The 14,455-nt window shown below is 37.2% G+C and overlaps 3 protein-coding genes across 3 annotated transcripts; 1 reads left to right on the top strand and 2 right to left on the bottom strand.

Moving 5' to 3' along the window:
* Positions 1-195: 195 nt before the first annotated feature.
* Positions 196-1,478, bottom strand: LOC125471604. The gene has a single exon (XM_048572235.1). It carries the CDS (start codon positions 1,245-1,247, stop codon positions 435-437), a length of 813 nt encoding a protein of 270 aa, XP_048428192.1. The 5' UTR covers positions 1,248-1,478; the 3' UTR covers positions 196-434.
* A 3,925-nt stretch (positions 1,479-5,403) lies between these two features.
* Positions 5,404-6,290, bottom strand: LOC103949857 (photosystem II core complex proteins psbY, chloroplastic). Its single transcript, XM_009360986.3, has one exon. It carries the CDS (start codon positions 6,108-6,110, stop codon positions 5,508-5,510), a length of 603 nt encoding a protein of 200 aa, XP_009359261.2. The 5' UTR covers positions 6,111-6,290; the 3' UTR covers positions 5,404-5,507.
* A 791-nt stretch (positions 6,291-7,081) lies between these two features.
* On the top strand, positions 7,082-10,633 carry LOC125471439 (ALBINO3-like protein 1, chloroplastic). The gene is made up of 9 exons (XM_048571799.1): positions 7,082-7,783; positions 7,897-7,957; positions 8,047-8,120; positions 8,235-8,339; positions 8,695-8,808; positions 8,957-9,060; positions 9,227-9,433; positions 9,514-9,895; positions 10,135-10,633. Exons 1-9 carry the CDS (start codon positions 7,097-7,099, stop codon positions 10,216-10,218), a joined length of 1,818 nt encoding a protein of 605 aa, XP_048427756.1. The 5' UTR covers positions 7,082-7,096; the 3' UTR covers positions 10,219-10,633.
* Positions 10,634-14,455: the final 3,822 nt, after the last annotated feature.

Raw genomic sequence — 14,455 nt, 5'->3', positions numbered from 1 at the left:
TCATGAGGATACATTCCATACTACAAGCTATATTTATAGAAACCCTAATTCAAATAGATAAAATAAATAACCAATTTTCCAACAAAATAATAAAATAAATAACTAACTTTTCAACAAAATAAATAAGGTGTGGAGAGAAGAAGAAACGATCATATCTCCCAAAAAGTATATATAACTAAACAAAAACCGTCGGAAAAAAGATAAAATGAAACTATTTATATTCACATTCTCAATTTATCGCATAAAACTAGATAAAATGATAAACTGGGAATGTAAAGAAAGATTATGTTTGTCTAAATAGAGATTAGATGGAAATCATTACTCAAGCAAGCATGCATATCCACAAATAATGACATGATTTGAATAATTTTTTCCCATCAAACAAGAAAATATGTTGCACGTATTTGCAGAGAGTGACAATTGGGTTCAATCAATCAATCAGGGCCGTTGGATGAGCTACCGTTTTGCCGTTTCCGAAAAACCACCTCCGTGTTGGCCCCAAAACCGTCAACCTCCTTGACATGAACCAACTCGCTTCTCCGAAACATCGCCACCAACGGCTTCACACTATACAGATCATTCGCTGAGTACTTATCTGTCCGCCGCGCGATCGCCACGTGTAAAACGCAGACCCCGCGGGGCCTCAACGTCCGTTCGATCTCCGCAACGAACTTCCGCGGGTACAGCGCGTGGTCGAATACGTTCGAGAACTCGAAGTCGAAGGTGTCTTTGCCGAACGGCTGGTTGTGGAAGTCTCCCTTGACCACGAGCGGAGGGAAGGGTACAAGGTCGATGCCAATCGAGTCGGACACCCCGACTCGCTTTAAGGCCTCAACCTCCTGGCCGACTCTGGCCCCTATGCATAGGGCCTTGGAGTCGTAGTTGAGGAGGTTCTGGAGCTTCATTTGTTGAAAGACTTGAGAGAAGACTTGGATTTTGCGGTCCCAGTCGCGGGTGGTCCATAACTGGCGGAGCCTAGGGTTGTTGGTTTTGTTGACCTGCCGCTCGAGGTAGGCTTCGTAGGAGGTGTAGCCTGGTCGGATTCGGATGTCTTTGGTGGATGTGTTGTTGGTTTCTGTTTCCTGTTGGGATTCGGCTTGTGTAGCCGGGAAGGTGATATCATGTGTGGCAGCGGCGGTGGTCCAGTAGAGGTTGTTGGGTTGGAGACGGAGGACGAGAAGGAGAATAGGAAGAGTGAGGAGGAGAGAGAGGAGCAAGTATTTGAAAGTCGGAGTGTTGTTCTTCATGTTATATTATCTCTGCTTGATCAGTTTCCTTTACTTTCTCTCTATCCGGTTCTCTCTCTAAAAACCTCCGTCAGTTCTCTTCTATCTTGGTGTCTTCTTCCTCCTATTTTCCAAGTTTCCAACAACAACAAAAAGGAAGGAGATGTATTCGCTACAATCGTATTCGTTTCCTAGGTCAACTAGTCTTTTTAAAAGGGTAAATTGTAACTAATGTTGTGAACAAAAACAAAAACTGTTAAACAATCTAAACGGCTAAACAAGAAATTTATTCCAATAATAAAAAAATATACATTTTATAGAAAGAAAAATGATGAGACTAAGACCCAAATGTGCTAATCTATCATGATTAAGGAGGGAGTCAAATATATAATGGCTTGAATTCTAAATTAAATTGACATGTATAAAATAATGTAAATTTGTTGTTCACTTAATGTCTGCATTTTGAGAACCTGTGAGGTCCTCAAAATAAATGCCTTCAAATTAATCTAATGGTAGATTAACTTATAAACTTAAATCATTATGACTCGGATTTTGCACCGTTGTTGGAAAATTTGAATTCTCTTTCAAGCTTCTCTAAAAGGACTTTGCTATATATAGCCACAAAATTCTAGGGTTTCGGTGTACAATTCAAATCCAAATGAATAGATGGAGTACGGATGCCTTTATATGGTTTGTTCTGCGTAAAGATTCTTTGTGGTCAAATTAAGGTTTCTTTTGTGGCTGGAAAAAAAAAAAAAAAAAACTCAGAGAGAGAGATATATAGATGGTGGGAGGAAGTGTGTGCGGGGATGAAGATTCTAGGATTTTGATTTTGTGACGCGAAAAGTTTATCACCCATGGAAGAAGCTCTGCCGCTGGAAGTTGTTCACGCTTGCACTTCTTGTTTTTTGCCGCTAGAAGGATTTTGGTTCAGACGCTTGTCTTCTTTCTTTTTGTTTGTATTTTTTATTTAACAAGTTAGGATTTTGACTAGGTATAACATAAATAGTTTAAGTTCATAATTTAATTTACTGCGTGTTTTGATTAATCTGAAGACTCTTATCAAATAGGACCTCACAAATCTTCAAAACAAAAACCTTAGGTCAGCATCACTGACCTTAATTTATATGTTTCGTTGTTCAACAAATACTAGTGCATGCAACATGTCCTTATTTGCATGCATTCAAATGGAAAATTGAGAAGGAAGATTATCATGAAAGGAATTGTGAAATGGACCTACCAGGCTACCACTCAGTCCCCCGAGCAACAAAACTATGTATTATACTTTATTAATAAAAAATGTTACTCTTATTATGTTTTTCATATCATATTTGTACCATTTCTTTAACAGAGATGAAATTTATATGTGTTAGTGAATCATTCATATATTGAAGAGGTGGTACAAATGTAATATAAAAAATATAGTAAGTGTAGCATTACTCCTAATTAATATGAAAAGTAATAACTTTAGTTTATTGAAAGATTCATTACATTTGTAAACGTATTAAAGGAATATTAGGATTAATATAAAGCTTTGATGAATGAAAGAAGGGATAAGTTTTAGTTTAGTATAACCAACCAGAAAGGGAAAAGTGGTGTGTAAGTGCGCATGCACGAGTCAAAGTGGCGTTCTTCTGGAGTCCTCACGATCGATCAATATTTGCTGCATTCGACAGTTTTGGCTTTGGCCTTGTCTTTTGGGATATGCATATTGCCAATTGTTGCATGGATTGCGTGACTTCTGACCGTCTGTTGCTGTTGAAGCCTACGTCTTCAATCTGGATTAGTTACAACGAACACCAATCAAGTTCTTCGTGTGTCACATACGCCTCAAAAGAATAACAAAAACGTTTTATATATCACATGTTGTATACCACATTAGAAAAACGTCTTATCTCATATGTACTTGTATTGATAGATCATATCTCTATCGTGAAATAAAACGTGGTAAATATAGTAATACTCAAAATTAAATTTTGAAACCATACCAACTAATTCATGGGCCGAATTCTTTAGTCGATATGGGATTGGTTTGGGCACATATCAATATAGAGGTTTGGTGACTGACCTTCCTCCTAATGAAAGTTGGGAGACTTCAAGATGTATCAGGTTTGACATATTTTTAGTGAAGCTAAAATATCGAACGGTTGATACTTTAATTAATCTAGGACACTTTAACACTAATCTTTCACTAGACTACTAGCTAGCAGGTATCCAATTTGTAGGGAAGAACCTCCTTACAGTTGCGATGTCAATGTCGTGATATCACAAGCTAATTATGCATTGTCACGTTGTTAACATTAAAAACTATCATGCCTACGTTGTGTGCAGACTGAGTACTTAATAAGTTAACTACGTTCTTCTAGTGATTGGGGGCATGCCAACTCGCAACTAAGCTCGGTCGGCGAGTATGTAGAATAGATTTGGTGGTGGTGCCGAATGCGCTGCTGACTTCTGTACTCGAGCGACCTCAGCTGAGAAAGGAACACGTCTTGGCATTGGGTTCTAAAACTTGAAGGCTATGTTACTTAAATCACTTCAAAGTTCAGGACTGCACCAAGTTTGACTGCCTCAACTATATTCATGAGAATATAGGTGCACCGAATCGATTTCAAACTGTAAGACACAGATACTCTAAAGAAATGAGTGTCTTGATGGTAAATGTTGTCGATCATCAAAATGCCAAACTTTGAATGCACTTGGGAATAACTAATCATAGAAAGGTTCTGCTTTCAATGTGTCGAACACTGAGTAACCTGGTAACACCTCACTTCGCCGAGAAGCTAGTGAGATGACCTCTTTTAGCAAGAAAACCAAATATTCCTTGCTAGTAGAAACTTGGATAAGTAACTAGTCGAACTCGAACAGTGATGTTAATCCAAATTGTAGATGCCACCGATTGTCCAACACTGTGTTATTACTCTACAGTAAAGATGTGATGACTTAGTTAGGAGAGTTGATGATTTCTCACAATGTGAGAAGATTCGTGTAGAGTGAGATTTTGCACAGGGCATTCGTATGTTGAGTTTGAGGTCATTTTCACGTTGCAGACTCACTTCTATTTATAGGAGCAAGTGTCGTGATGACCAAGAATCTCGAAGTAGAGTCCCACTAGAACTAAACTACTCCCTCGGTGTAATCCTGTATTTAGATATTATTCATTTATCTGGCAAAAACCAATCCGTAGTCTTCGACAACTTTGACTAGAACTAGGAGTATGAACCTAGTCCACTTATGTATTAGATTCATTTCTTATCTTATCAATAACGAGTTTTGATTCTTCGAATAATTTGAATCTTATCAAAACCTATTTTGATCCATAACAATTTTACTTCAATCAGGACTCGGTTAGATCAATTCTCAACCTAATCCTTTTAAGAATCTACTTCTATTAGGACTCGGCCAAATTTCATTATGAGCTAGATATCTGGATATCATATGACCTATAAGAATTACCATTGGGCCGAGAATTATCCACCTTGGGGCCAAATCCAATATTTCTGGCCCAAACACATGTAAAAAGTTAATAGACATAATGATATTTGATTGACTTGAAATACTGTCGCTAACACTATGTTTGGATAAGGAAAATAAACTTGAAATTTGGGTAAAAGTCTAAATATATAAATTGACATGCACCAATTCTCTTATTTGGATTCATAAACATAGAAATTTGGAATTTCCGCGTGGAAAAAAAAAAAACTTGGAATTTGGGACCTCCAATTCCCAAGTTTAAATTCCATGTGGATAGATATCATTTTTCAATTTCTATGATTGAGAATTTAAAAATAACAAATTTTGTATTCAATTCCATTGTTCTTTTTTAGGTTAACCAAATAAGAAAATTCATAAATTCTAGAAAATAAAATCTCGTCATTTTAATTTTCATCATTTTAAAATTTCTTAGTATTCTTAAATTTCCTTATCCAAACATATTACAAAAAAACATGACCCAGAGGAAACTCACGAGAATGGAATTTAGAGAACTTCCAGCTCAGAAGCTTCAAAATCCGTTCTGCATTAGTGAATAAGGAGACTATATAAAAACATATAATTTTTGAAGACCTAGGCCCTATATATATGTATATGATCCACAGTAGTTACGGATTAAACCTACCGATAATAATAACATCCCCCGAACACAGAGAATTCAAGAAAAAAAGATGCTAATGCAAAAAAGAGAGAATATTAATATGCCATTAACACAAGGTGCAATTACAAGCAAGTTCATCAACAATTGTGCCATCGCACCCATCACAAAAGCCCCTCATCACCTCACACCTAAGACCTCATCCTGTTAATTTGGTTCAAAGCCGGTTGTAGAATGTTGTAAAGCACCCACAGAATCGCCGGAGCCACCACAAACAGCAACAACTGCCCCCTATTGTCGCCAGCGGAGGCATCAGCCGCAATCATGGCGAATTCTCCAGCGGACGCCTCGGGGGTCAAGACGAACCCAGAAGCAGCCAACCCACCGAGCCCGAGCCCGACGATCACGCTCTTGTTTGTCATGCGGTTGAATTGGTTGAGTGCCGGTTGAAGAATGTTAAACAGAACCCAAGCTATGGCGGGAATGATAGGCAGCAGGAGGGCGAGGCCACGGTTGTCGCCTTCGGCGATTTGGGCGATCTGCTGGGCTGCGAGAGCGGGGTCGGAGGCGCTGAGGGTCGAGAAGATGGCTCCTGCCATGGCTGTGCCGGCTAGGGAAGGGGACATGTTGGGGAGTTCAATTGGTTTTGAGAGGCTTAGGCCCTTTGGAAGGTTTTGAAATGAGAGGAGGGAGGTGGGTTTTGCTGCGGTTAGCTTGGTGGTGACTTTGGGGGTGGTGGTGGAGCTCAAGCACTTTGCGTTGATTATTGCCATTGTTGCCATGGTTGCTGCCATTTGTTTAGGGTTTTTTCTGTGGAGAGCTTGGGATTGTTTGGTTTGGTTTGGTTTGAAGTTTCAGGTGTGTGCAGTGCAGAGGGAAGTGAGATCAGATGGGATTCAATGGTTGGTTTGGAGGGGGAGTGTGGGAAATATAGATGTGGGGCAAAGTTAGGGAAATGGGAACCAATAGAAATGGGGTGTGTGGATTCTTTTCTTATCTAGAGAGTGTCATTGGTGCAACAAGAACCTCATATTCAATACCCCAACTACAACGTCTTATCTCTTTTTGAAAACATGGTTTTATTGATGGCTAAACCACAATAATTGTGTTAAGTTCTTTGTCACTAATGAGCCTCTAGAATGGTCTAGATACATACATGGTTCTATATGCCTATGATCAATATACAACGACATGTTTACTTATCGAAATAAGAAAAGTCATGAGTTAGGAGAGTATGGAATCAACTACCCTCAATCAATCTAATACATGATCAGAATCAGAGCATAAAAGAAGTGAGTATAATATCAACTATCAATATACCTGATGAGGAATAGGGCATAGGAAGAGGAGGCCAAATAATTCCAATACTTGTTGAGTTCGTGTATGTTAGTTTAACGCACATATACTCAAGAATCAAAATAATTCTAATGCCAAATGTTTAAAACGCTAGAAAAGTCTTTTTTTTTTTTTTTTTTTTTTTTTTTTTTTTTGGGGGGGTTAAACGCTAGAAAAGTCTTAAACAATAATAATTACAATATCTATTGCATGCAAGTAAACACGTCATAAGTTGTAGCTAGAGAATCACCAGAGCAACAATATCATGGGCCTATGCCAAGCCTTTGAACTTCTAGCTTGGGCTTCTGCCATCAACACACTTAACAAAGCCCAAAACTCACAAGCTCACAACAAATAAGTGAAAACAAAACGACAAGTCGTTGCATAGGTGTTTTGCCATTTCGGTCAATTCTCAACACCTACAAGAGTCCCGTAAAGTTGGAAAATGGAAAGCCGAACCGGACTTTCCGGTTCATTCCCCATTCGCATGAATCGCGTCCAGCAAGAACTGCCCCACACTCACCTCCTCTCTGCAGCAGCTCAATCTTTTAGGGTTTCCAAATTTTCAAAATTCCAATCCCAAATTCCCAATCCCCCTCCAAAGATGGCTACTTTATTGTCGTTTCGACCCAGCCCAGTCGTCGCCCCAACTCCCAAGCCCCCGAACCCACTCCTCCCGCGAACCCACCACCACTACGGCTTCCCCCACTCCAAGCCCCTCCTCCGTGGCTCGCTCGCCGTGGCCCGGCTTGGCCCCGGCCCCGGTCTGATTCCCGAACCGGAAGACGCCGGAGCTGTGCTGATGGAGCTGTTCGGTAAAGCCGAGAGCTTGCTTTACACGGTGGCCGATGCGGCGGTGTCGTCGTCGTCGGAGAATTTGACTACTTCGAAACAGAGCAGCGATTGGCTTTCTGGGATTACCAGTTACCTTGAGAGCGTTCTCAAGTTTTTGAAAGATGGGCTTTCTGCTGTGCACGTTCCGTACTCCTATGGCTTCGCCATCATACTGTTGACCGTTCTTGTTAAAGCTGCTACCTTCCCGTTGAGCAAGAAGCAGGTGGAGTCCGCCATGGCTATGCGGTCCTTGCAACCTCAAGTGAAAGCTGTGCAAGAACGCTATGCTGGGGACCAGGTGCAATTGCAATGCATACCCATCTTTCTTTCACTTAATTTAATCTTTACCATTTCATTAATTATTGAATTATTTGATATTTATGAGCTCAAGTTTTAGTCTTTTACTTGTAGGAGAGAATTCAACTCGAAACTGCTCGATTATATAAGTTAGCCGGCATAAACCCTTTGGCAGGTATAATTTAATTTCAAAACTCTGTTTTCTATCTTCCAATTTGTTTCTGTATCTTATTGTTCGTGCTTTTTCGTTGTGTTTTGTGCCAGGATGTTTGCCGACACTTGCAACGATCCCAGTGTGGATAGGGTTATATAGAGCTCTTTCAAATGTGGCAGATGAGGTACCATTTTTCATATTCGTCTTGATTGGTTTTTAGTAACCTCCTATTGTTTATGTAACTTGGCTTTATAATCTCCCTCAGCTCTAATTAAATGTGTGACATTGCTATATTAAGGGGCTCCTTACAGAAGGCTTCTTCTGGATTCCGTCCTTGGCTGGTCCTACAACCGTTGCTGCTCGACAAAATGGAAGTGGAATCTCTTGGCTTTTTCCATTTGTAGTGAGTGTCTTCACCTTCAAGCTAAAACACTCCCTCATCTCTATTTATTGGATACTCACTGCAAATTTGTGTAACTTGTATTCTACACAAGCCTTACAAAGTTACAATGCAGCTATTTGGTTCAAACTCAAAAGTCTTGTAATAATGAACTTTTGCTTGTTATAATTTTCGAAAATCTCAAATTGCTCTTTTTTTTTCTTCCCCGTTTTCTACTTTTAAATCTCTTTAGTTTTTCTTTTTTGGATTTTTGTTTTGACATGAAATTTGATGGTTCTGATGCTTGCTTTACTTGATATCTATGTACTACCCGCCTTGTGGAATTCATATTCACTTTTGGTTGCTTTTAATTTTTCAGGATGGTCATCCACCCCTTGGATGGTCGGACACCTTGGCATATCTTGTGTTGCCTGTTTTGCTGGTTATCTCACAGTACATATCTGTTCAAATTATGCAGTCAACACAGCCACAGGTCAGTCATTTAACTCATTTCCCCGGTCCAAAGCCTGGTTAGATAAACATCACTAGTGCTTCTAGGTCTGACCTTCTTGATACAGGGATTTCTTATTTGAGCCAGATTTACTATTACTCATTCTTTTCATGTATTATCCTTTCTTCAGAGCAACGATCCAAATGTGAAGAGTTCTCAAGCAATTACCAAGTTTCTTCCTTTGATGATTGGTTATTTTTCTCTTTCAGTGCCTTCTGGTCTAAGTCTCTATTGGTGAGCTTCTGTAAAACCCTTTTGTTCTATAAGCACCATAACAGTTTTTAATTGTATTTTCCGAACTAGTGAATCATTAATCTTCATGGTAATGACATTGGAAACTTTCCCTTTTGGTGATAGTCTTTCCTATGTTATTTAAAATCTTTCATATATGTTTGTGCAGGTTCACAAATAACATACTGACCACAGCACAATCAGTATGGCTTCAAAAATTTGGGGGTGCAAAAAATCCAATTAGTCAATTAAGTGATAGCATTATCAAGGAAGATGAACCCCAAATTCTAAAGTCTGTCTCTGAATTAAAGCCAAAACCAAAGGATACCAGAGAAGAAGAAAAGTTGACGCCAGAGGGTCTACGACCTGGTGAAAGGTTAGTAGTCTATCCTGTCATTTCTTTATGTTTTGCTGCACTTATAGTGTTTATGTTCCTAATATTTTGTGATATTCCAGATTTAAAATGATAAAGGAGCAAGAAGCACGAAGGAAACAACAAAGAGAAGAAGAAGAAAAGAGGAAAGCTGAAGAGGCTGCAGCAAAAGTGACTCAAATAACTAATGAGACACATGAGGGAGAAGCCAGATTACTTGAGAATGAAAATGGAGTTAACGTTGGATTAGTTGGTGAAAAGAGTGAAGAACATCAATCTCAGACCACAACTTATAATTCCTTTGATGCTAGAGTTACGTTGAATGGTGATCGGTCTGTACGGGACACAAAAGAAGACCACAACACAGTTTCCACGTTTCAGATAGAAAACAGTGAAGTTTCTACTGAACAAGAGGTTGATAAGAGGGATGAGCAGAAGTTGAATGGAAGTCTAGGTGACGTAAAGGTATCTTGGTTATGCTTTGATATATGCGCTGAGCGTTCTGTTTGTTTATGTGTAGGGTTACTAGGGTATAATAATGAAGATTTAGACAAGAAGGATTAGTTTAGGCTTCTAATTGGAATTTATCGTCCATAATACAATCATTTGACTTAAGAAAAAGAAAATGGGCTCGAATAAACTAAATCTATGCATGCTTAAATTATTTTGGACTTACCAACTGCCAATTTTTTCTTGGTTTTCAGGAAGCAGTTGAAGTACAAACTTCCACGACCATTGCGGATAAAAAAGGTTCTGGAGAAAGCACACATCAAGTGAGAGGGGAGTGACCAACCAGCCAGAGCGTAAGCATTGTTGCGATGGTATTGGTGAGATCAGATTGATAATGCTAGTTATATATGTCCAAATAGAAAATGGGAAGCAGCCCGAACATTCAGAAGCAATCAACGGGGTGTATATTACATCGTATTCGAGATGACGAGAAGTATCAACAAGAAGATGTTGAGGTTTTTAGCTGTAACAAGTTTTTGAATGTGTGTATAAAAGGCTGCTCTCTGCAATCCCTTGTGCTTCTCAGTGGCATGGCATGTATGATCCATGAAACAAATTTTTCATTATTTTTGGTTAGGTGAGAAAGGGAAAATGGATAGGAAATTTATGCAGATGATGTCTTAGATATTCTTTCTTGCTCATTGTGTCACCGCACAACTTACCAATAAATGATATAAAATTTTCAGTTGGTTACTTTCGTTGTGTATCTCGACCCGTTTATTTGTCTTGCACACCAATTTTCTCAGCTGGTTTCGTGCTTGGTTTTTTATGGTCTCCCTGTTTCCTTCAATTATTGAGATTCTTGTGTGTGGCTGGTTTAGTCACCTGATAGAGTAACATGGTAGTATACAACTTGTGATATGATATATTGTCTTCGTCAATGGGTTTCGTCGTCTTGTTTAGTATTTCGAGACATATGTATTAGGCCCAGACTGTAGCCAATAGTTACGTATATATGTGTTTATTGCTTTAGCTTACGTGTAGAAGGTAACCTCCAATAACGTTTCTTCAATTAGAAAACCGTAATATTTAACTTGTTAAATTAAAGCTAATTCTCTTCTTATACTAAAAAAGATCTAACCTAAACTTCTTAATGTCTTACTATGCCACGGATTTTCTTTTATTATTATAGAATTACCCTTCAGTTGTTATTTTATAATAACTTATTTACTTAATTATATGTATCAAATAGTTGGTAGGTCCAAAAGGAACACGTACTAAATATTCGGAGAGTCATCAAAAGACATTTATATGTATATTTTATGGACTCTTGAGTGTCCTCGGACCATTTAGGTCCCAATGTCCATCTGCCTCTGGACCTGATCTCAATTAAATTAAGTTACTAAAACATCATACTCCTTCCAAGAAAATAACATATAAGATACTCTATGATTACAAACAATATATAAATATTATTTTGAAGTATAATTTACGTGCAATTCACATGCTAGTTTGTCAAAATAACAATAATTGATGGCATTTGAATGGAGTTAATTTATTGACCCAAAACAAATGAGTAAAGATAATTATTTTTCACCTGAACTTGGGAGTGTGTTAGTGTTAGATCATGCTACAATTAATTGATAGTTTAACGACAGCATTCTAATTAGTTGCAAACTAATGCTGCTCAATTAGTGATGAGTGAGTCGAGAACACAAATGAATCCCTTGTCGAAATCATGAAACAAGGTTCGGCATGCATGCAGGCAAAATACTGTGGAACTTTTCTTATCAGCCATGGCATGCACATGCAGTCGAAGGATCTGCAGGTAGCTGTCAGGCTGTCAGTGCGGAGTGCAGATTAAGTGCTTGGCACGCACTTTCATTTGGTCTGCCGTATATATGTCGCAAAAGTTTTGGAAGCTAATTTTGTCAAATTAAAACAGCTTAATGATCATATTAAGCCAAATTATGCAATCATTGATTATCATCCTATACAGCTAGCTTGCTCTTATGTTTGTGTGGAAATGAAGCTTGACTTTGTCTGTTCATGTATATTTGTTAAAGATTTAAGAGCAAAGCTAACAACCTACTACTATTCAAACTGATATGTCTCAACATAATAGTTTATATCAATAATCAGGTGTTCAGTTTTATTACAAAGATCTCGATGCAATTAAAAGTAAAAAATTTCAATATAAACTGTGGAGAAATACTAAGGAGACTTTTTCAAAAGTGATATTCTCTATGAACTCTCTGCCACCTTATGCTTTTTGCACAATATTTATAATATTAACACGAGAATTGACATTATTGTAAGCTGACATAGATTCCAAAAAGAGTCCCACTTTCAAAGTATTCTCTTATCATTTCTCTAAATTGTAAGCAATGATCAATCAAGGTTTTTATATTGAACAATAATGCGACTGGGTAATTTGGTATTTAGCATGACAAAACGTCCAGAGAACAACACGAAACCCTTTAAATTTAGCCGGACGGATCAACTTTAACCACACTCAAGTAATACTTTCAATTTTTTGCTTCTTTAACGACTAACGTAATCATGGAACAATACTAAGAAAAATATTACGAGTTTGTTTGAAATTGCATTTAAAAATGATTGAAAATACTTTTAGAGAAAATAATTTTTAGTTCTAAAAACACTTAAAATGCTTTCTATAGAAACACAAATTATGAACAAGAAGTACTTTAAGTAATTTTTCAAAATTTATTTATATTTTTACTAAAGATTTCAAAAATATTGTCATTAAAAATTCTTTCAATCAACTGAAAAGCACTTTTTACCTGCATGGGAAGCCTAGCTATACAACACATGGGTGAGATGAAATTAAATATGAAATTATTAAATTAAACAATGGTGAGTTTACTTTACATTTACAAAAACGACAGATGGCTGCATGCTTTTTCTATTCGTGCCGACATCGCAATCTTTGCTAAAAATGGACGATGATAATGGAGATGACATCACCATTGTTTTTGAAGTTCCCAAATATGATTCAAAAGCAGGCATCAGTTTCATTCAAGACTCTCATCGATCAACCAAATTGTATTCAGATTATCAGACCAATTACTTAGGTTTTGGCAGACCTTGATTTCCAACCGATTGGAACATATGCTCTGGGGAATATTATCCGAGAAGGAATGTTAAGAGAATTCTTTCAAAAATAGAATTTTTTAAGAACTTTCCGTCATCTTTTAAGTTTAACTTAATTACTGTGTTGACATTACAAAACACGGTGTAAAAAGCACAAGGTGACATAGAGTCTATAACGAGTCCAATTTTGAGAATCTCATTAGCATTTCTCTTATTTGGGACTTATTAAAGTTTATTTATAGAAATATATTACTAAATATATGGACATCGCTACATGATAAGTTTATAACATACAGTTGTAGGTAGTTAATATGCGTTATTTGTAATAAAGTAGTGCGTAGAATGACTTGTTTAGGGTGTCAACAACAGTTTCAAATGTTAACTAAGCTAGCTAAAAAGGGTTGTGGAATAAAACACACTGATTTCCAATGACATACACATATCTCATGTTGAAAAGGATGCATAGATAAGTAGTTATATGGGATTTGAAGGAGAAAGCCTACTTGGTACAGGGAAAAGTGAAAACAACTTAAATTCGGTTTTTTTCTTTAGTTTTTACTTTGTGTTCATTTCTTTGTACATTTCTTCTACATCATCTCTACCATCTTTCATTGACTCTTCTCCATCTTTTCATCTCTCCGGACCAAACACTACAAAAGAAAAAGTTATCAAACAGACTGTCAAAGTACTTGAATTAGAATGATGGCCTTGTAATGAAAAAGACAATATTAATAATTACAATTAGCACACTAATTAATGGCGATCAAAAGGAAAAACTATGATTTGTACCTTGATTGCCTTCTTTTTTATGCAAGAAGGTTTTTGTGTCGTTGATACAAGTTGCAAGCATCATGAAGGCCGATGTCTTGATGTTTCCTTCTATTTTTGACAGCTAACTCAATTGCGTCTGTGTCCCTCTAACACCTGCCTCATTGATCGACCGATCCCACTCATGTTGCTTTCGAACGATGAAGATCATTTAGACCTCTCTTTACAACTTTTGAGAAAGTAAAAAAAAAAAAAGGGGAAGATTTTTAATTCATTAAAAATTATATTCGATTACCATTTTATTTTAATATAGATTTTTTGAATCATCCCTTAATTTCATAAATCAAATAGAGCACCCAAATGTTTGGATCATTCTTCAAAGCTCATTACTATGATTTTAATTTCTATTCTTTAAATGGGAAATTTGGGAAATTAATCATATTTTAGACCCTATATCGAATTATAGTCACTATTTTAATTTTATGATAATTCTAACCAAAACTTAATGTAAAAGTACTAATATACCCTTAATATTAGGGTTTCTCACAACAAAAACTAAACCATCATGGCAATCAACAGTAATCAACCAAGAATGAAAAGTAGGGAGAGATTAAAAATTGAAGAGAATCAGGAGAAGAGAGGATCTGCAAGTGGGGATTGGAATCAAGGGGGAGCTTTTGCTTGGCGTGAATT

This window comes from the organism of the source record quoted next, unplaced genomic scaffold (genome assembly GCF_019419815.1).
Source record: "Pyrus x bretschneideri cultivar Hongxiangsu unplaced genomic scaffold, Pyrus_bretschneideri_v1 Contig6, whole genome shotgun sequence".
Lineage (NCBI taxonomy): Eukaryota > Viridiplantae > Streptophyta > Magnoliopsida > Rosales > Rosaceae > Pyrus > Pyrus x bretschneideri.
The sequence above is the reverse complement of the archived record's forward strand: the minus strand, read 5'-3'. Positions and strand labels throughout refer to the sequence as shown.

Coding starts and splice junctions, on each gene's coding strand:
- LOC125471439 (XM_048571799.1), top strand. CDS start 7,097: ATGGAAAGCCGAACCGGACTTTCCGGTTCATTCCCCATTCGCATGAAT. Junction 8,121..8,234: donor TTTCAAATGTGGCAGATGAG/GTACCATTTTTC, acceptor TGCTATATTAAG/GGGCTCCTTACAGAAGGCTT. Junction 9,434..9,513: donor GGTCTACGACCTGGTGAAAG/GTTAGTAGTCTA, acceptor GTGATATTCCAG/ATTTAAAATGATAAAGGAGC.
- LOC125471604 (XM_048572235.1), bottom strand. CDS start 1,247: ATGAAGAACAACACTCCGACTTTCAAATACTTGCTCCTCTCTCTCCTC.
- LOC103949857 (XM_009360986.3), bottom strand. CDS start 6,110: ATGGCAGCAACCATGGCAACAATGGCAATAATCAACGCAAAGTGCTTG.